Source organism: Hirundo rustica, unplaced genomic scaffold (genome assembly GCF_015227805.2).
Source record: "Hirundo rustica isolate bHirRus1 unplaced genomic scaffold, bHirRus1.pri.v3 scaffold_155_arrow_ctg1, whole genome shotgun sequence".
NCBI classification, from domain to species: Eukaryota; Metazoa; Chordata; class Aves; order Passeriformes; family Hirundinidae; genus Hirundo; species Hirundo rustica.
In genome coordinates this window covers 32130-54483 of record NW_026690234.1, presented here as the reverse complement: position 1 = coordinate 54483, position 22354 = coordinate 32130, and the positions used below count along the sequence as shown (strand labels likewise).

At 48.9% G+C, this 22354-nt stretch overlaps 2 protein-coding genes across 2 annotated transcripts; one reads left to right on the top strand and one right to left on the bottom strand.

The window, feature by feature from the left end:
• Positions 1-7886: 7886 nt before the first annotated feature.
• On the bottom strand, positions 7887-10512 carry LOC120747677 (olfactory receptor 14C36-like). The gene is made up of 2 exons (XM_040053698.2): positions 10468-10512; positions 7887-8863 (listed from the first exon to the last, which is right to left on the bottom strand). Exon 2 carries the CDS (start codon positions 8838-8840, stop codon positions 7887-7889), a length of 954 nt encoding a protein of 317 aa, XP_039909632.1. The 5' UTR covers positions 8841-8863; positions 10468-10512.
• A 7707-nt stretch (positions 10513-18219) lies between these two features.
• On the top strand, positions 18220-21600 carry LOC120747679 (olfactory receptor 14A16-like). The gene is made up of 2 exons (XM_040053699.2): positions 18220-19048; positions 20642-21600. Exon 2 carries the CDS (start codon positions 20665-20667, stop codon positions 21598-21600), a length of 936 nt encoding a protein of 311 aa, XP_039909633.1. The 5' UTR covers positions 18220-19048; positions 20642-20664.
• Positions 21601-22354: the final 754 nt, after the last annotated feature.

The window sequence follows — 22354 nt, the reverse complement described above, 5'->3', positions numbered from 1 at the left end:
TAGAAATGCAAAAAGATACCCCTGCCATCAGAGTCAAGCAATACCCAATGTCACCTGAAGGAAAGAAAGGGCTAGCTTCAGTAATTGAGCATCTTTTAAAAGAGAATATCCTAGAACCCTGTATGTCCCCTCATAACACCCCTATATTGGCCATAAAGAAAGATGAGGGAAAGTTTAGATTGGTCCAAGATTTGAGAGAAATTAATAAAAGAACTATTGCTCGACACCCAGTAGTACCTAACCCCTATACCTTGCTGAGTAAAATTCCAAGAGAGCATACCTGGTTCACAGTGATAGACTTAAAGGATGCTTTTTGGGCATGTCCCCTAGCAGAAGAGTGTAGGGATTGGTTTGCCTTTGAATGGGAACATCCAGACAGGGGTAGAAGACAACAGCTAAGGTGGACACGGTTACCGCAGGGATATACGGAATTGCCAAATATCTTCGGACAGGCCCTAGAGACATTATTAGAACAGTTTAGTCCCAAAGAAGGAGTCCAAATTTTGCAATATGTAGATGATTTATTAATATCAGGGGAGACAGAAAAAGAAGTTAAAATGTAAGTATTCAACTTTTAAACTTTTTTGGAGAAAAGGGGTTAAAAGTATCTCAAAGTAAACTACAGTTTGTAGAAACTGAAGTCCCTTATTTAGGACACATAATTGGAAAGGGGAGTAAAAGGTTAAGCCCTGCAAGAATTTCAGGAATAGTATCTATATCACCTCCAAAAACTAAGAGAGACGTAAGGAAACTTCTAGGCCTGTTCGGATACTGCAAGCACTGGATAGATAAATTTACTCAAGGGGTCAAATTTCTTTATGATAAATTAATAGACCAGGAACCAATGAATTGGACAGAGAGTGATGAGAAGCAGCTACAAGATCTAAAAGAGAAATTATCCTCAGCACCAGTTTTAAGCTTACCAGATCTTAAAAAGGAGTTTGATTTGTTTGTAAACACCGAGAAAGGAATAGCATATGGAGTTTTAACCCAAGAATGGGGAGGATACCGAAAGCCTGTAGCATTTTTATCAAAACTGTTAGATCCAGTTGCCAGGGGATGGCCGGCTTGCCTCCAAGCAGTTGCAGCTGCAGCTATTCTGATAGAAGAAGCTCAAAAGTTAACATTACAGGGAAAGATAAAGATACATACTCCACATGATTTGAAAACAATCTTAAGCCAGAGAGCTCAAAAGTGGCTCACAGATTCTAGAATCCTAAAATATGAAATTATACTAATAAATACAGATAACCTAGAACTAACAACATAAAAAAGCTTAAATCCAGCCCAGTTTCTCTCTGGCGAGCCCACAGAAGAGATAGAACGCCATTGCCTAGAACTCATTGATATGCAGACAAAAGTGAGAGAAGATTTAGAAGACACACCCCTTCCATATGGGAGAGTATTGTTCACAGATGGGTCATCCCAAGTGGTGGAAGGGAAAAGAACATCCGGATACTCTGTGATTGAGGGAGAGAAAATGGAAGTCTTAGAAAAGGGAAAGTTACCAAGTAATTGGTCATCGCAGTGCTGTGAAATATATGCACTAAAGAGAGGGCTGGACTTACTTAAAGATGACCGAGGGACCATTTCCACAGACTCTAGATATGCCTTTGGTATTGTGCACACATTTGGGAAAATTTGGGAAGGACGGGGATATTTGAATTCAAAAGGGAAGGACTTAATACACACAGAATTAATAAAGTCAGTGTTAAAATCTTTACAAAAACCAGTAGAAATTGCAGTAGTTCACATAAAAGGGCATCAAAAGGGAAATATGCCCGAGATAAGAGGAAACCAGTTAGCTGATAAAACAGCCAGAGAGGCAGCTTTAGAACCGGGAGAACCAGTAAAAATCCTCAAATTGGAGAAAATACCAAGAAAAGAAAAAGAAGAGATAGAGCAGGTGTTTAGTGAAAAAGAGCAGAAAGCAATAAAAGAATTAGGATTACACCAGGGGGAACACGGAGTGTGGTTAACAGCTGACGGACGGAAATTCTTGAATAAAGCCCTAGCCCGAAAAATACTTACAGAAATACATAATCTAACCCACTGGGGAACCCAGGGGTTATGTGACCATTTCCGAAGGGAAAACCTATGTATTGGAGTACACGAATTAGCAAAAGCAGTTACTCAAGGATGTATAATATGTCAGAAAAGAAATCAAAAATTTATGAGGAAGACTGAGCCTGGAGGGAGGGAGTTAGCCTTAAGGCCCTTCCAGAATGTGCAAATTGATGTTACTGAGATGCCCCCTGTTCAAGGTTACAAACACTTGTTAGTGATCATAGATCACCTTACCCACTGGGGAGAGGCATTCCCTACAAAAAGAGAAACAGCAGAAGTAGTAACAAAAATAATATTGGAAGATATCCTTCCTCGGTATGGGCTGATAAATAATATTGATTCAGACAGAGGGCCACATTTCACAGCACAAATTCTACAACAAGTAACACAAGCCTTAGGGATAAAATGGAGGTTACACACCCCATGGCATCCCCAAAGCTCAGGCAGAGTAGAAAGAATGAACAAGACCATTAAAAATGTACTAACTAAACTAATAGCAGAAACTCAACTAAATTGGCTTAAATGCTTACCCCTAGCATTATTACGAATCAGAACACAGCCATGAGCAGATATAGGAGCGTCACCATATGAAATGTTATTCGGGCTTCCCTTTTTGTTATCTCCTTATAGTTCTAAACACTACCTGGAAGGAGAGGAAGTCACTAGAAAATATCTAAAAACCATTGGACAAACCCTAGAAAATCTCAGAAAGAAAGGCTATCTTCCTCAAACTTCCCCTTTGGATGCAAACGTGCATAATATCAATCCTGGAGATTGGGTATTGATCAAAACGTGGACTAATACCCCACTGACCCCGAAGTTTGAAGGTCCCTACCAAGTGCTGTTAACAACTCACACAGCAGTGCGCACTAAAGAAAAAGGATGGACCCACATCACCAGAGTTAAAGGGCCAGTACCCCCCTCCTGCAGAGAACCCGAGTTCAGCACCCTCACCAGATGAAACCGAGTGGACAGTAACACCACACCCGAAAGACTTGAAATTAACCTTTAAAAAGAAATAAGAGATAACAGAGACTGTGAAAACCTTTTTTCAGTTGCTTCTCCCCAAATCAGTGGACTCAAAAAAAAAAAAAAAAAAAAAAAAAAAAAAAAAAAAAAAAAAAAAAAGGGGGGGGGCACAATAAGAGTTAATTTATGTAAACCTAAATTAGGGTTTTTTTTGTAATTAGCAATTTAGATAAGTTTAAGTAATAGATATATTAAAAAAAATATAAAGTTTTTTTGTATTAATTTTACATATAGTTTAAGTTTTATAAGTAAGAATTTAAGAAGTTTAAGGTTTCTTTTTATATAATAATTTTTAGATTGTAAGTTTTCTAAGTAGCAATTTAAATAAGTTTAAGTAATAGATATATTAAAAAAGAGTTAAGGTTTTTTTGTATTAATTTTAAATATTGTTTAAGTTTTATAAATAATGTTTTAAATAAGTTTAAGTTTTCTTATATGTTAATTTTAAAAGTTGTTAAGTTTTATAAGTAGCAATTTGAACAAATTCAAGTAATAGATAAATTTAAAAAGTATAAGTTTTTTTTGAAAACAAAGGTAAATCTCCTACAGAACATTCTCTAAGGGCAGCTAAATTAATAGGGAAGGGAAGTGGAAGCATGTAAGTGGGTTCTTTAGGAGACCTCTCCACTCCAAGAGGCAAGGCCGGGTGGAGCAAGAGATCCAGGAAGGATGGCCCATACCGGACTCTTGGGAGGGATCGTACTGATGATGTTCATAAAGCACACCTATGAAACAAAAGCCTGTACTAACTGCTACCATCCCGTGTACGATGGAGAGGATCTCAGATCCTTATTCAGGGTCCATACTAACGTGAACCCAAACTGCTTTGACCACTCCCAGTTGAATACTTGCCAAGAGGATGGAAAGGTTTATCGGACCACAGAAAAACACAGCTAGTTATGCACAGCGCCTATTTGGGGAATGTCCTATAGGAGATACTTGGTTATGCTTTGAAGCAGATCAAAAAGGATTAAGAGATATAATCAAAGAAAAAGTGTTGACAACAAAATTTGAAAAAAAAGCCTAGACATCCCATCAGGAAAAAACCTGTTCATTGACTTAGTAGAAAGAATCAGTCGAGAATTAAATTTAACCGAGTGCTGGATATGTGGAGGTACACAAATGTCTGAAATATGGCCTTGGGAAGGAATTAGTTTAAGCCCTCTAGAAATTCTAAAATGGAAACAAACTGAACAGAATACACGAAGTCTAAGAACAAGAGGAAGAGAGAAGTGGGATGTCAAATCTAAAATCATTGGGGAAGAATGTATCATGAGGACAGGAACCAGGTATCAAACCTGTGTAGGAAAATTAATGTGCAAGAGGTATATAATAGTGATAAACTCAAGTGCTAAACGGGTTCCCAAAGGGCCTAACAAGTATTGGTCAACTGAGAACACGGAAAAATGTATATTTAATGAAATGTATGAATTATATGAATGTATTGACAAAGCTATAAATCCTTTTTGGGGAATAAAAGAACTGTCTCGGTTTTGGCAACAGCCTTTTGAAACTAGGGAAGATTACTGGGAAGCTCCAAATCACCTGTTCTGGATCTGTGGGGATACTGCTTATACAAAATTACCTGGGGATTGGTCAGGAAGCTGTACAATAGGGATCATAAAGCCAGCTTTCTTCCTATTACCCAAGAGATTAGGAGCACACCTAGGAGTCCCAGTATATGACAATCTGGGAAAAGTCGAACGAAAGAAAAGAGATACTCTAACAATTGGTGGAGACCAGAATTGGAAAGGAAAAATATGGACCCCAGAAGAAATCATTAAAACCTATGGACCAGCCATATGGGCACAGGACGGGTCCTGGAGGTATCGCACTCCAATCTACATGTTAAATAGAATCATCAGGCTCCAAGCTGTCCTAGAAATGGTATCTAACCAAACAGCTCTAGCATTAGACCATATCAGCAAGCAACTAACGCAAACAAGAGCTGTAATATACCAAATACGTCTGGCTGTAGACTACCTTTTAGCAGATGAAGGAGGAATCTGTGGTAAATTTAATTCATCTTAATGTTGTTTAGAAATGGTGCTAAAAGCGCAGTAATTAAAAACATCTTAAAAGAAATCAGAAAGCTAGCCTATGTGGGAAATCAAGAGTGGACTCCTTTAATGGACACCAACTGGTGGAATAGTTTTTGGTCATTCAAAGGGGATTGGTGGAAGAAAGCTGGGTTTATGATAATTTGCTCACTCACCGGGTTAATGTTTTTACCTTGTCTAATCCCATATCTAATTTGAACAATTACCTCCACAGTCCAAGCCAGTATCCAGATCCCTAAAGCAACCAGTCAAAAACAAACCAAAATGATGGTGATAGAGAGTCAAGGACCTGAATATGAAAATGCCAAAGAAATATATTAAAAGTTCCAAAAATGTAGAAAAATTTATTTTCAAGAAGAAGAGGTAACAAATTGATGCGAGCTAAAGCTCGATCAAAGAAATAGAGGGGAGAGTTGTTATAAATAAGTTCTATTCGAATAATCTATGTTTTAGTTACTTAATTGTTAAGTAATTCCATTAAGATTGTTAATGCTAGTTCTGTATAAAGAATTTGCCTTATTCCTGCTTTAATATTGTTTTATCACCTTATTTACTTGTTTGTTAATTAAGAATTCACCTTATTACCCGTATCTCTGCTCCCATTCGCCGGATAGTGTCTGAATATGCAAATAAAAAGAACACTGGAATTCTGGGAACAACTCAAGAACAAGAGACTCTAAAAAGCAGAGAACTAAAGTAAAATCCAGGACTGAAGTCGCACTTTAGATAGTGCAAAAGGTACGGGGGTCCGCCAAAGCAGCTCTATTTAGTCGCCGTGACCTGAGAAGGAGTCCCCCATCGCTGGATGACCCCTGATCAGCGACGTGAAACGGACTCCCCGGCAAGGGGAAAAAGCCCGTGAGGGGTGTGGGAGTCCCCAGCTTTGCTGTGAAGCGAAGCTGTGTGTACCTCCTCCTCCGCATTGCCAAGAGAGCAAGCAAGCTCTCCCCCAAGGCCAACCTTGATAATAAAGAAACATACAAAAAGAGCAAGTCTCTGACTCTCTCTTTTTTTTTCCAGAACACCAGGGGCTTGGCAGCCACTTTGGGGCAGTGACCGCCCCACCGTGCATCCTGCGCTCCCTCGGCAGCCGCGCCCAGCCCCGGGCACAGAGCTCCGTCAGCCCCCGCCGCCCCCTCCCCAGGGCCCCCTGGGGACCCCCACAGCTGGGACTGGCTCTGAGCGAGGCGGCCCCCGAGCCCGGCTGCGTGGCCAGGGGGGCATGGGGAGCCCGGGGCCTCTGTGCCAACGCTTCCCCCGCTCTCCCTCAGCCTTTTCCCGGCCCGGCCCAGCCCCCCGAGCCCCACCAGGCCCAGCATGGCCACGGCCGGCCCGGGCCGCTCCTCTCGGAGCCCAGCCACACGGAGCCGCCTGCACCGGGGGCCCTACGGGACACCGAGCGCTCCCCGGGCCGCCCGGGCCTCGGCCCCGAGCACAGAGCTCTGCCCGGGGGGCTCCCGGCCCAAGGCGGCGGCTCTGAGCCCGGGCGGCCGCTCCCGGCTCCCACCGCTTGCCTGACTTATTAACGAAATACGGGTATAGATCTAGTATCGATACCCAACTGTGACAGACAAAAACTCTCTAACAGTTTAAAGCGTATGTTTATTACGGCCGGGCAGCACACGGGATATTTCCCTAATTTGCACTGCAAAATTCACAGGCAATTACAAAGCCTTTTATTTACAAAAGTGTTGAATACCCGAAATACAAATACATATTCATACCCCTGTCACCTCCCATTCCTCGCTTCGTATGCTAATTGACAAAAAAGGCTATTAAGCACGCGTAGTTTGTTTCCTAAAATGAGTCAGGGGTCTATTCTGGGGAGGGTGACCCTCCATGCAGGGACAAACAACCTCCTGCAGGTGAGGGCAGAGGCCAGTGCTGGCAGTGGTGGCTGCTGTGGGACAATTGCCTGGGGAGGGGTCACCTCAAACATGCACTGCAGGCCTGGACACTTGGTGGCTGCTGTGGGACAATTGCCCTGGAACACCTTCCCAGGCTGTCCCCAGAACAAAGACACAGCCCAGGCCCTGCTCTGCTGCTCCCCAGGCCCATGCCAGGAGCTCTGGCTGTGCCAGGACACTGCTATGTGCCCCCCCCTCTACACACTCCCCCTCTGCCCCAGGCACTGAGGAATGCTTTGCCAGGGCATTCCTGGAGCACGTTCCTGACAGCAGCTCTGGAGGAGAGCAAAGCCTTCCTGCCCTGCCCTCAGGAGATGCCCTTTGCTGATGGAACTGCTGTGCTGGAGCCCGGCTGTGTCACAGGAGTGCCCATGGCCTGTCCCTGCCTGTGGTCACAGCAGGGACACGCAGCAGGACAGAGACCAAGCTGCCAGAGCACTCCGGCCTTGCAGCCACAGAAGGGCTGGGAAGGGGAGCGTGGAGCTGGGAAGAGCAGCTCCAAAAGGATCAAGCACTGCTGCTCTCTGGCAGGGCTGCTGTGCTGGGACTCTTCCCCTTCTCCCCTCTAACTTCATGCAGGTCTCAGATTTTGGATCCCATATTAACAAGGCACTGCAAGGTAGTTTATTTCGTTCAAATAAAGCAATAGTACAAATCATGGCTTGCAGACCTTCTGGATCAAATTCAAGGGACAAACAGGGAATTAGATGAGGGATGAATAAAAACATTTCATTGAGCAAAACATTTTGGCAAGAAGAACCCATTGCTATCACCAAAGACCTGAGAAGACAGACTGGGCCACTCATGAGTTCCATTCTGAAAACTATGCAGCAGAAAACAAACACCTTTTTGCTTCTGAAAAGTATCCAGTCATCATTTTCCTCAGGACATCCCTGAGCTCCTGGTTCCTCAGGCTGTAGATGAGGGGGTTCAGGGTTGGAGGTACCACCGAGTACAGAACTGACAGGGACACATCCAGGGATGGGGAGGAGATGGAGGGGGGCTTCAGGTAGGCAAACATTGCAGTGGTGAGGAACAGGGAGACCACAGCCAGGTGAGGGAGGCAGGTGGAAAAGGCTTTGTGCCGTCCCTGCTCACACGGGATCCTCAGCACAGCCCTGAAGATCTGCACATAGGAGAAAACAATGAACACAAAACAACCAAATAACAGGAAAGCACAGACTATGAGAAGCCCAAGTTCCCTGAGATAGGATTTGGAGCAGGAGAGCTTGAGGATCTGTGGCACTTCGCAGAAGAACTGGCCCAGGGCATTGCCATGGCACAGGGGCAGGGAAAATGTATTGGCTGTGTGCAGCAGTGAATAGAGAAAGGCACTGGCCCAGGCAGCTGCTGCCATGTGGGCACAAGCTCTGCTGCCCAGGAGGGTCCCGTAGTGCAGGGGTTTGCAGATGGACACATAGCGGTCATAGCACATGATGGTCAGGAGGGAAAGCTGTGATCCAGAGAAAAAAAAAATCAGAAAAACTTGAGCAGCACATCCTTTGTAGGAGATGTACCTGATGTCCCAGAGGGAATTGTGCATGGCTTTGGGGACAGTGGTGAGGATGGAGCCCAGGTCGGTGAGGGCCAGGTTGAGCAGGAAGAACATGGGCGTGTGCAGGTGGTGGCCGCAGGCTACGGCGCTGATGATGAGGCCGTTGCCCAGGAGGGCAGCCAGGGAGATGCCCAGGAAGAGGCAGAAGTGCAGGAGCTGCAGCTGCCACGTGTCTGCCAATGCCAGCAGGAGGAAGTGGCTGATGGAGCTGCTGTTGGACATTTCTGCACTCTGGCCATGGAGTCCTGTTGAAGGAAGAGACAGTGGCAAATCAGGGCCGACTTTGCTGCAAAGTCCAAACCCTTTCTCCCAGCTCTGCCCCTGCAGCTCTGTGTCACCCAATTTTCCTTTTCTCAGAGCTCATCCTTCAGCCCCGTGCCTGGAGCTCTGCTGGGATCTGGGCCCATTGCTGTGATGAGCAGGGGCTCTGCCCATGGACACTGAGGGGTCAACTCTGCCCTGCAGCACTGGGGTCATGGGAACAGGGACAGGGGCCAGTCCTGGGGTTGGACTTCATCAGCCCAAACTGCTCCTGAGGCAGAGGAGCTTGGCAGCATCTCCTGTGCCAGGGCTAAGGAACGGTGATGGCCAAAGGCAGCTGGAGAGGGTTTCCTGCTGTGCCCAGGGAATCAGAGAAAATTGTGTAAGGCAAGAGCATTGGCTGTAACTCAGTGAAGGCTGAGGGGAGCTGCTCTGTGGCTCCATCTGTCCCCAGCTGCCCTTTCTGAGATCGAGGGCAGTCCCTGTGTTCCCCTGAAAATCAGCCTGACACAGCTGAGAGCAGAGGGAGCCACAGCAGAGCAAACTGGCTCAGCCTTTCTCAGAGTCTCAGCCCCACTCCTGGCCAAGGACACTCCTGTCCCCCAGTGTCCCCTGGAGGCAGCTCACTGCTTGGATGGCATCCCCAGGACACACCCAGGGTCCTGTCCATGGCACTGCTGGAGGAGAGTCAGCTCATTCCCAGCCTCCAGCCTGCCCTGCCCAGAGCTCCTTGGGGCAGAGGGAGCTGGGACACCCCATTTGCAGTGTCCTGGCATGGGGATCTGTAAATAAAGTAATCATTGAATAGTTTGGTTTGGAGAGGGCTTTAAATATCCCAGCACATTTTGGTGGCACTTTCCCCCCACTGCCTGCCCATGGCTCTGCTGCCTGGAGCTGTCCCTGCCTGCAGCTGCTTCCCTGTGCCCAGGGCTGGGCCCTGCCAGTGCTGCCAGAGCCCAGCCCAGCCCTGGGGGCTCAGCTCTGCCCTGCAGAGCCCTCCCAGCTCAGGCACTGCCCAGGGCCAGCTCTGGCTCTGCAGGCTCTGATGGCAACCTCAGAGCAACCCTGAGGAGGCTGGAAAAGTGACACTGGTGCTGCCTGCAAGGGACCCTCTGCTGAGTTCTGCCACTGCCTGGTTTATTAAGATCTGAGAGAAAAATTGTTTGATTTTTCTCAACCTGAATAGAGAGATGAATATCTATGTGCAATTTCCCATACAGGCAACACAGAGCAGTAGATTAATAAAGCAGGATTTTTAATTTCATGTAGCCCCTGCCTGTCTGTGCTCCCTTCATAATCTACTTGGAAATGTTCTGGAATTAAATGCCATGCTGGGAACAGTCCTGAACAATGCAGCATCCTCAGCACACAAGGAGAACACTTCCATGCCTTACCAGCTGTCTCCTTCCACACAGATCTTGTTCCCCAGCGCTGGGAGCAGCTCCCAGGGCTGGCTGAGAGCTGTCCCTGGCAGGCAGCAGAGTCCCTGCCCCAGCACAGCACCCTGGGCTGCAGGACCCTGCTCTGCACGACAGCCCTGGGCACCCCTGGCTGCTCTGCACAAGAGATAATCAGAAAATGTACTCACTGAGTCTGTAGGCATTGGGATGTTCCAGCTTTAGGAGATCACTGCAGGAGCTGCAGCTGCCTTGTGTCCTGCAGCCAGAGGTTCCTGTGTCAAGGGCTGGGAGTGATTCTCCCTCAGTCACTTCTCAGCTCCTTCCCAGCCCTGAGTGATTGAAGCTCTCTGTGCCTGTGTGCTGTGCCCGGGGTGACTGCAGGCAGTGGCCCAGCCCTGCTGGGCTGGGAGAAGAGTTGTTCATCAAGAGCAATGTGTTTTTAAGCTCTTCTTGGTTGCCAGGAGCTGCCTCTGTGCCAGGAGCCCAGCCCAGCTCAGCAGCACATACACAGTACAAAGATTTTAATGACCCTCTTGGGGCTTTGGTGTTGTTTACATTAGAATCAGTCCCTCAGAGTGTGATCAAAAAACTTCTCAGGAACTCTAAATCAGATTCAAACTTCAAAGTTTCTTGAACTTTTAATGGGTCCCACTGAGGGACACAATTCACATGAAATTGTCCCCAAGTTCCAGTTAGAGCAAAACACTGGAGGCAGTGATGACAGGTGGGGACAAGTAAGGCAAAGGTGTCTCTAATGCTGAGCAAACCTGGATGTGTTTCAGGAATGCAAAGGGCCAAGGCCTCAGCCCCAGCCCCTGGCAAGGCAGATCCTGTCCCTCCCTCCTTGCTCGTGGCTCTTCCCAGGGCACTGGGATGTGGGGATGTGCAATGCCAAGGGCAGCACCATGGGGCGGCCCCTGCCAGGCTGCTGATCAGGGACAAGGAGGCAATGAGGCCCCAGGGCTGCAAGGGTCACTTGTCCCCTCCTGGCCTCAGTGCCAGGGCCAGCAGCCATGGCCAAAGTGTTGCAGGAGTTGGCTCTGTCAGGGCCTTTCAGCTGCTGCACATCCCTGTGCCCTCTCCAGCCCAGGCTGTCCTACGGTGTCCATGCCCTGTGCCTCTGTCCCTGCAGGCTGTCGTCATCCCCCGGCTGCCCCATCTCGCTGGCCCCTTCCTTTGCTGACAGCTCTGCATCCAGCCTGCCCCTGACTGGGCATACAGAACCTTTGGCTGCTCCAGACTTATTCCATGGGATGTGTTGCACCACAGCTCTGTCCTAGGAGAGAGACTTTTTTCTCCTGGTGTCCAGTCTGGACTTCCCTGCCTGCACTGGGCATTAATTCTTTCTTTCTCTGGTTGTTTTCCACTATGTGAAAAGGATCCACCATCTCTGAAAGCACCCTTCAATCCCTCCCAGGGCTCTCCTCTGCTGTCCTCAGTCTCCATGCCATGGAACACAGAGCCCCTTTGCCCCTATATAATGGCCATGTGCCCAAGGCCTCAGAACTCTACCTTGGGACACCCCTGGGCCCTCTCCAAGGTGTTTGCAATTGAAAACATTCAGCTCATAGTCCAAGAAAATCACCAGAGGACAGAGCCAGCACAAGAAGTGTGTCTTGGCTGCTTTTGTCTGGGAGCAATTTTTGGATATATGGAATTTGGGAGGCCAAATTCTAATTTTGTACATGGTCCCTGTGGCTGCCCCTGGATCCCTGGAATTGTCCAAGGCCAGGCTGGACCGGGCTTGGAGCAGCCTGGGATAGTGGAAGCTGTCACTGCCCATGGCAGGGGTTGGATGAGATGAATTTTAAGATCTCTTCCAAGCCAAGCCATTCTGTGATTCTGTGATTTTGGGAGAGATGCTGAAGCTCTGACTCATCTTTATCCCACTGAATGTCTGGACCCAGCAGCAGCCTTGGTTGGGATCATCTCCTCCTCCCTCTCCCTGCGGCTGTAACTCACCCAAGAGCAGCAACTGAATAATGTCCCTCATGGGGCAGTGAGTGCCAGAAAGGAACGTTGCTCCTTGGGGAAACACAATGTCCTTGGACTTCAGCAGAGCATTGAAATGGGCCCCCTCGAGCACCTCAGCAGCAGTGAAATCTCCTCTTCCTGGACTCGGCCCAGGAGATCTCCCAGGGCAGGTGCAGAGGAGTCACTGTCAGGAGAAGGGATGTTTGTCAAAGTTTGATGTAGATCAAAACAAGCTCTGGCAGCATTCCACATTTTTGTTTGTCACTGGGAAAGAAACACAGGTGTCCCCATGTCACAATGCCAGCCCCCCCAGGGTTCCTGTGTTTGGTTTTTTTCCCCCTGATATGGAGAAACAGGAGCTCTCCCAGCTGCAACAGGGTGTCAGGAATCCCTTCCTGAGCTTGACACCCTTGGAGAGGGTGAACAAGGACGTTCCCTGCTGCAGGAGCAAGTGCGGATTTTGGAAACAGGCCAGACCTGGAGAAGGCTCCTTCTACAACCCCTCAGCACCCGGCAATCCCACATCTTTATTTGTGTGACTGTCTTGTCAGGGCAGGGAGAGGGGAGAGAGGAGCCTCCTTTGCGCAGAGAGAGGAGGCAGAGAGACACCAAAAGCAGGAATGCCAAAGGGATCTGGGTAGATCTGGATCTAATGGCTGCATTAGGGGTGCCATTCCTAAATCCAGTTTGGGAGAGTCACGGCTGGGTTGCTGTGTACCCTCTGAGGTATATGATGGTGGGAGATGCTCAAGTTTGTCCTGTTTGCATCCCCAGTTCCTGCAGAGCCGGTGTTGAACAGCACCAGGGGATGCTCCTGGGCACTGAGCCTGGCATGGCTCAGGGTTCAGGCTTCCTCCATCAATTACACTTCAGAGGTTCAGTCTGGTGGGAAGGTTTTAGGGGGACAGGAGCAGCACAATCCAGAGAATTGGAGGACAGTTTCATGTTGGTAATACTGGGAATGGGTTTCTCAGGCAGGATGCTGGATACCAGGGATTTATGCCCTCCTTTCTCAGAAGGGTTTGGATTCCTGGTGTTAGTGCTGTTCCACAGCTTCCAGCATCCCTACTCCTTTCATTCCCACTTCCCCAGCTTCCCAGTGTCCTTTCTGGGGGGAAGAAAGGAACGTCGGTGGTGGCACCACTTGACTGCCTCGGACTCCAGCTGGTCCTGGAGTTCCAGGGTGTCCGGCACAGCCGCTCTCAGTGGGGCTGGGACTTGGTTCAGGCCCCCACAGTCCTGTCAGTGGCCACTCCCCACTGGGCTCACGCTCTGCCCATGTGGGGCTGTTGAAGGCTCAGCGGCTGTGGCTGAGCACTCCCAGCTCTCCAGTTCGTGACTCATCCCAGGGATGGGGTCCCGCAGTCCCGGTCTGTGCTGTGTTGCCAATGGGGCCCTGTTTTGGGGTGGCCATGGGTACCTGCTGTTCCTCCAGCCTCAGCAGCCCCACAGCAGAAGGGTCCTCTGGGAGCCCAGGCAAGGGATTCAGCTGTGCAATTCCCTCTGTCTCCACAGCAGCTCTCCCAAAAGTCCTTTGGGCTCCCTGAAATACTGTCTCCTGAGGTGATCCATGCCAGGGAGTCCCAGGGCCTCTGGGCCAGTCCCAGTGGGTGTTTTTGCCATTCCCAGTCGTGGTCACTTCAGCTCCTGATGTGCTTAGGCCTGAGTGGCCGGCCTCAGCCAGAGCTGACTTACAAGAGGAGCACTGGGCATTATGTGCTTATACCATCAGTTTTATTTAGCTAAAAATAAGATTATTGAGGTGCTTATGCCAGCTGTTTAACATCAAAACGGATGCTTTAGAAACTTTTACATAATCTTGTGTAGTTATCTGCAAGAAAAGTATAATTTTAAGAAATTGCCCAGCTGACATCAATAGAGGCTTGTAGAATATTTTAGGGGAAACCTTCCAAGCTGATGACTGGGATCTGGCACAGTCCTGGCCCCTTCTAGTCAGGAAAACTACCATGAGATCCAGGAGTTGATGTGCTAAAAATACAATGAAGTCACTTTGACTTGCTGATTTGGGCCTATAAAAGCTGCACCCACTTTCAGAGCAAATTCAGAGACCTCATCTACAAGTGGATGCACCACGTAGGATTTTCCCAATTGCTTGGAAGGGTTCTCCAGGTCCTTGCTGTAAAACGGGGATTCCCAGCGACTGCAGACTCTGGATGATGGTGGAGTATTGAGGCAACTGGTGATGGATCTTTCTCAATCCCTATCCTTTCTCTTCTATAATAAAGATTAGGTGAATTACCTTGCTTCTTTTTGCTTTTTGCTAAAGCCAAGCACATAGTTTTATTATGTATAATGTATAATTTTACTTGTGTGTTGCCTTAATACTCACAGTAGGATAAGACCATTCTTTCCATGGGTTTCTGTGTTCTTTAAATCACCCCCATCAGTTGGCAGAACAGGTATCGGAGCCTGATGAAAGCAAGGCTCTGCTGTGATCTAGCTGGGCCTCATGGAATGCAGACGGCCACTGTCAGTCGATGGAACTCCTGGAAGCAAGGCTCAGATGTGAAAAAGGCTTGTGCACCATGGAACCCAAGAGACCCTCATGGAACCAAGGCTGCAGTGAGTCACAGAGGGACCCCATGGAAGCCAGGAGAGCATTGTGAGGCTGTGGAACAATCTGGCACCAAGGTTCCACTGGGACTTGACAGAACCCCGTGGAAGTGAATTGTCCCAAACTGGGCCAAGAGACACTTCTGAGACAAAGTCCAAGAAGCGGGGATTTGCTTTATTCAGCACACCTGGTGTGCAGGGCTATCTCCTCCCAGCAGCACACACACAGGCACAGAGCAGATTACAATATATGGTTATACTTTATGCATAGTTGTAGTTTTCCTTAGAAAAGGTGGGGTTATGTAAACTATTTCTTAGAACTCATTACTATCATTAGCATAGGCGAGGTGCAGGTGCAGCACCCTGGTGGTGGCACTGAGGAAGGCTCCGCATTTTTCTCAGTGGTCCCCTGATGAAGGCTGGACAACTTCATCGCTGTGCCCTTTTCACCTTTCTCCTCTAGGCATGCACAGTCTCTTGTTTGCCATTTCAGTGACTTCCTCACTGGTTGTAGCAAGCTCTGTCCTTCATTTCTGCAAGTTTTGTTGCCTGCTTCTTGACAAGCTTCATCCTGTGTCTTGAGCTTGTGGGTAACATTTGCTAGCTTCCATGTGTATCTTATTCTTAAGCATGTTCAGGCACAGTGCCTTTAACCCTTTCACAGCCAAGCAGAGAAGAACCACTCCCAGACACTGGGAATTCCTGCAGGTGCACCCACCTTTGCAGACAATGAAGCTCCAACCTCACTGGGAGAGGGCCCAGCTTTTACACTGTTAAACAAACAAGCTGACATCACTTCTAGTGTGGGAACATCTGGTTTCATTCTCCTTTTGGTTTCACCCAAAGCCGGGACAGGGAGCAAGGACGGAGTTGGCTTTGATCCTACAGCCCCAAACAAAGCCAGATGGGATGTCTCAACAACTCTAACATGGAATCACAACACACCAAGTTCTCACACTGCAATGATTACAGTGACTGCCACAAATGCATGTTGCAGCAGCCTCCAATTTGGAAGCCAATTCTACCATGAAGAATCTTCTTTCTGCCTCTCTTCTCCTGATCTTTCTGTTGAGGTGATTCCTGATTGTTGGACTTCAAACCCAACACTGATTCCTGCAACCTTCTTGTCCTAGAATATCCTTGGCCAGCAAGCAGATAATCCAAGGCCATGCAGTTCTGTAGAGCCCCATTCGTGTTTCTTGGAGCTCAGAGAATTGCTATTGGATATTTTTATAGCACCTCTTTTTACTTCTTCTAATAATGGATTTAGCTCATTAATGTAACCTCCACAGACAAGGCAGTGCACAAGGGGCACTGGGTGAACCAGAATCTTTGGCTTTCTGAGACCAAAGGCACACTTTGGGGGGGAAATGTTCTCTTGGCCCAACTCTTCCTTGTGGCTGTTGCCAAAGTACCCTCAAGGGAGGCATCAATATTGCCTGGAAACAGGACCCAAACCATCCTTTAGGAAGCTGTTTATGGGCAGTCTCCACACACCCAGCAGCTCCCATTCCCAGCACCAAAGGTCTGATTTCCTATTTCCCACTGTGGGCTGCTGATGGATCCAGGGCTCCTCCCTGTGCTGCTGTTGTGTCCCCAGTGCCTTTGGGCCAGAGGAGTTTCACAGCGGCCTGGTTCCTTCTGTTGGTGCTGTTTCCAACATTCTGTGACCAGAATCCATCCTCATCTTCCCAAACCCACAAGTTCTTTTCCTTTTTCCATGTGCAATTTTTGGGTGCATTTGAACACATCCAGCAGTTCAGCCTCTTTTAACCGACTGCTCCACTGCTCTCATGGTGCTCTGACCTCAGCCCACTCCAGAGCCAGCGAGCTCCAGGGAAGGGCTTCCCATCCATGAATTTCAGACAGGACTGGTTCCTCACATTTACATTTAAAAAGTGACATTTTGGTGTGTTCTGGCCAGACTTCACCAATTTTGTTTTACCAGTGGGCAGGGTCAGCACCACCTTCTTCCCAGATCTGGCTGAGTTTCTGTACTTGGGTGAAAGAAGTCCACATTGTGGGTTTCGGGTGGTCATAATTGGATTAGAAGTATAAATAATACAGATGTCCACTGTTTCTTGGATAATTGGCACTTAAATAGCCTTGAATAGACACCATTTTAGGCTCACTTTCTTGACTTGTTAGAGAGAGCTCACATCTCGAGAGTTTGTAATAGATAAGGATAATAAATTTCAGAGTGAGACTTCAAAAATAATGTCTCCCAAGTTTTATTTGCCCTGAACTTGGAGCAGAAAAGAGCCAGAACTCAAATAGAGGAGGGTGTCTGTTTTCAATGGGGAAACTCAGGAGTTGTGGGTTGCTAAAATAAAAGAAAAAAACCCCAATCTTTTGTCAGAGTGCAGCAAGTTCTCCAAGGAAAGCAGGTCCCAGGTGAGTGAGGAGAGACAGGAGGGGCTTGGGGAATGTGGAGCAAGGTTGTCCACACTGGGTCACACCTCAAGGCACAGCTTCTCTGACCAGGGCAGAACCCCTTGGGAGAGACCCTGGGTCAATATCAGTCACTGAATGCTGCAATCACCTCTGCTCTAAAGGGAAAAATTCACCCATGAAAATAGGAATGTGGATTTCTTAGAAGCTCTTTGAAAGATTTCTCTGTAACTCTAGGAAAAAAGACTTCCTAATGAACTGCAGCAGACCAGAGGGAAATCAAGGCTCAGCCATGGTTTGTCGGGACTTGTGTGATCCTAATGAGCCCTGTGGTGCATTTGGTGTTGCGTCCTGGAACCTCAGGGAGTGAGAGGAGATTGCACAAACCTTTCCAGGAGTCAAAGTCAGAAGAAAAACCCAAAGTGTCTCAAAGCATCAATGGGTCCCACTGAAGTCCATCCCCAACACAGGCTCATCATGGAATCCGTGAAAGAGAGAACGGGGGGGCCAGAATTGCACAAAAACCTCTCAGAGACTCAGTGTGGGAAGGAAAATCCAAAGTACCTTAAACACCTTGAGTATCTCAAAGTATTAATGAGCCCCATTGAGTGTCAGTGCAAAGCTCTCAAGGGACTCATTAAAGCAGATAATTGGAGGCCATGACTGCACAAACCTCTCAGAGACTCAATGTCAAAAAAAAAGTTCCTTAATAAACTTTGAGTATCCTGAAGTATTCATGAGCTCCACTGAGTCTTTATACTGACTAAGAATCCCAAGGGATTGGGATTCTACTTGTTAAAGTAGGTAATTGGGACAATGATTGCAGAGTCTTTCTCACAGAGTCAGTTTTAAAAGGGAAGCACCAAGTACCTTAAAATAACTGAAGTACCTTGAAGCATTAATGAGCCCCACTGAGTGTTGTTACTGACAAAGCCTCTCAAGGGACTAATTACAGCAGATAATTGGAGGCCATGATTGCACAAACCTCTCAGAGACTCCAAGGCAAAAGCAAAACCCAAAGTCCTTTGAAGAACCTGCAGTCCCTGGGAGCATTCAGGAGCCCCCCAGGGCCATTGCTGACCAAGGCTCCCCAGGGACTCCTTCCAGCAGATCCTTGAGGCCACTGGGATGTGAGGGGGATGCTGAGGGCAGCACAAGGGGCTGACAGTGCCCAGCCTTGCTGGGGCTGTGCCAGGAGGCCCCAGGGCCTCAGGACAAGGTGTCTCCTCACAGCCCTTGGTGGCACAGAGGCTGCTGTGCCCCAGGGCACCAAGACTTGGCTTCTCTTTGTCCCCACCTGTCATCACTGCCTCCAGTTCTCTGCTCTGCCTGGGGCCTGGGGACACTTCCTCTGTCCTGTCCCTCAGTGGGACCCATTAAAACTTCAAGAAACTTTGGAGTTGGATTCTGACTGGGAGTTCCTGAGAGGTTTCATCAGCTCCCTCTCAGGGACTGATGTTCAGGGCCTCAGCACAAAGCCCCGAGAGGGTCATTAAAGTCCTTGTGCTGTGTCTGTGCTGCTGAGCTGGGCCGGGCTCCTGGCACAGAGGCAGCTCCTGGCAACCAAGAAGAGCTTCAAAAACACATTGCTCTTGATGAGCAACTCTTCTCCCAGCCCAGCAGGGCTGGGGCACTGCCTGCAGCCACCCCGGGCACAGCACACAGGCACAGAGAGCTTCAATCACTCAGGGCTGGGAAGGAGCTGAGAAGTGACTGAGGGAGAATCACTCCCAGCCCTTGACACAGGAACCTCTGGCTGCAGGACACAAGGCAGCTGCAGCTCCTGCAGGGATCTCCTAAAGCTGGAACATCCCAATGCCTACAGACTCTGTGAGTACATTCTCTGATTATCTCTTGTGGAGAGCAGCCAGGGGTGCCCAGGGCTGTCCTGCAGAGCAGGGTCCTGCAGCCCAGGGTGCTGTGCTGGGGCAGGGACTCTGCTGCCTGCCAGGGACAGCTCTCAGCCAGCCCTGGGAGCTGCTCCCAGCACCGTGGGACAAGATCTGGGTGGAAGGAGACAGCTGGTAAGGTGTGGAAGTGTTCTTCTTGTGTGCTGAGGATGCTGCATTGTTCAGGACTGCTCCCAGCATGACATTTAACTGCAGAACATTTCCAAGTAGATTATACAGGGAGCACAGACAGGCAGGGGCAGCATAAAATGAAAAATCCTGCTTTTTTAATCTACTGCTCTGTGTTGCCTGGATGGGAAATTGCACATAGATATCATCTCTCTATTCAGGTTGAGAAAAAGAAAACAAATTTCTCTCAGATCTTAATAAACCAGGCAGTGACAGAAATCAGCCAGAGAGTCCCTTGCAGGCAGCACCAGCGTCACTTTTCCAGCCTCCTCAGGGTTGCTCTGATGTTGCCATCAGAGCCTGCAGAGGCAGAGCTGGCCCTGGGCAGTGCCTGAGCTGGGAGGGCTCTGCAGGGCAGAGCTGAGCCCCCAGGGCTGGGCTGGGCTCTGGCAGCACTGGCAGGGCCCAGCCCTGGGCACAGGGAAGCAGCTGCAGGCAGGGACAGCTCCAGGCAGCAGAGCCCTGGGCAGGCAGTGGGGGGAAAGTGCCACCAAGTTGTGCTGGGATATTGAAAGTCCTCTCCAAACCAAACTATTCCATGATTACTTTATTTACAGATCCCCATGCCAGGACACTGCAAATGGGGTGTCCCAACTCCCTCTGCCCTGGGGAGCTCTGGGCAGGGCAGGCTGGAGGCTGGGAATGAGCTGACTCTCCTCCAGCAGTGCCATGGACAGGACCCTGGGTGTGTCCTGGGGATGCCATCCAAGCTGTGAGCTGCCTCCAGGGGACACTGGGGACAGGAGTGTCCTTGGCCAGGAGTGGGGCTGAGACTCTGAGAAAGGCTGAGCCAGTTTGCTCTGCTGTGGCTCCCTCTGCTCTCAGCTGTGTCAGGCTGATTTCCAGGGGAACACAGGGACTGCCCTCGATCTCAGAAAGGGCAGCTGGGGACAGATGGAGGGACAGAGCAGCTCCCCTCACCCTTCACTGAGTTACAGCCAATGCTCTTGCCTTGCACAGTTCTCTCTGATCTCCCTGGGCACAGCAGGAAACCCTCTCCAGCTGCCTTTGGCCATCACCGTTCCTTAGCCCTGGCACAGGAGATGCTGCCAAGCTCCTCTGCCTCAGGAGCACTTTGGGCTGATGAAGTCCAAGCCCAGGACTGGCCCCTGCCCCTGTTCCCATGACCCCAGTGCTGCAGAGCAGAGCTGACCCCTCGGTGTCCATGGGCAGAGCCCCTGCTCATCACAGCAATGGGCCCAGATCCCAGCAGAGCTCCAGGCACAGGGATAAAGGAAGAGCTCTGAGAAAAGGAAAATTGAGTGGCACAGAGCATCAGGGGCAGGGCTGGGAGAAAGTGTTTGGGCATTGCCCACCAAATCCCCTCTCTTTCCTTCTTCAACAGGACTCCATGGCCAGAGTGAAGAAATGTCCAACAGCAGCAGCTCCATCAGCCACTTCCTCCTGCTGGCACTGGCAGACACGCGGCAGCTGCAGCTCCTGCACTTCTGCCTCTTCCTGGGCATCTCCCTGGCTGCCCTCCTGGCCAACGGCCTCATCATCAGCGCCGTAGCCTGCGGCCACCACCTGCACACGCCCATGTTCTTCTTCCTGCTCAACCTGGCCCTCACCGACCTGGGCTCCATCTGCACCACTGTCCCCAAAGCCATGCACAATTCCCTCTGGGACACCAGGACCATCTCCTACACAGGATGTGCTGCTCAGCTCTTTTTCTTTTCCTTCTTTATCACAGAAGAGCTTGTCCTCCTGACCATCATGTGCTATGACCGCTATGTGTCCATCTGCAAACCCCTGCACTACGGGACCCTCCTGGGCAGCAGAGCTTGTGCCCACATGGCAGCAGCTGCCTGGGCCAGTGCCTTTCTCAATGCTCTCATGCACACAGCCAATACATTTTCCCTGGCCCTGTGCCATGGCAATGCCCTGGGCCAGTTCTTCTGTGAAATCCCACAGATTCACAAACTCTCCTGTTCCAAGTCCTACCTCAGGGAACTTGGGCTCATTGCAGTTAGTGCCTGTTTGGCACTTGGCTGTTTTGTGTTCATTGTTTTCTCCTATGTGCAGATCTTCAGGGCTGTGCTGAGGATCCCCTCTGAGCAGGGACGGCACAAAGCCTTTTCCACCTGCCTCCCTCACCTGGCTGTGGTCTCTCTGTTTGTCAGCACTGGCTTTTTTGCCTACCTGAAGCCCCCCTCCATCTCCTCCCCATCCCTGGATCTGTCCCTGTCAGTTCTGTACTCGGTGGTGCCTCCAGCCCTGAACCCCCTCATCTACAGCCTGAGGAACCAGGAGCTCAAGGCTGCAGTGTGGAGACTGGTAAATGGATGGTTTCGGAAACATTAAACTGCTGGTCAATTTCTGCAAATCACTTGTAATAAAAGTCATATTTGATATTTCTCTGTATTTTAGTTTGGAGGTTTTTTTCTTTGATTTTTTTTTTTCCATCTTCTGCACAAATAAATGTGATGTTTGTACCATTTCTCTTTTTGTTTCTCACTATTCCTGTGGCCACAGACTTTTTCAGTGAAGGGCTGTGTCACCTCAAGGCATGCGCAACAGCCCCACCTTGTGTCAACTTTTTGTTAATTCTGCCCTACAACCTCTAAGGCAGCAGTGGCCTCAGGTTATCATTTATCATTACATGGATGACCTTTTGTTTGCACAACCTCAGCCCTTTTCGGATTTACAAATTCACCAAATTCAACAGACTCTTGCTAAACAAGCTCTGATTGTAGCCCCTGAAAAAATCCAGCGATCTTCTCCATGGAAGTATTTAGGATAGATTTTAACAGAACAGACGGTTACTCCCCAAAAGCTGCAATTTCATCACAACATTACTACATTACATGATGCACAAAAACTGTTAGGGGATTTACAGTGGCTCAGGCCTATAGTTGGAATTCCTAATGAACTGATTAATCAATTACGTCCTTTGCTGAAAGGGACTGACCCCACACAACAAGTGACTGTTTCCCCTCAACAGCAGCAGGTAATTCAACTCATTGCTGAGTGCATTTTACAGGGCCAGGTTCGCCGGAGAACTTTAGATCTTCCTGTTGACTTAGCCATATGGCTGGGCCCCACTCATTTTATGGGT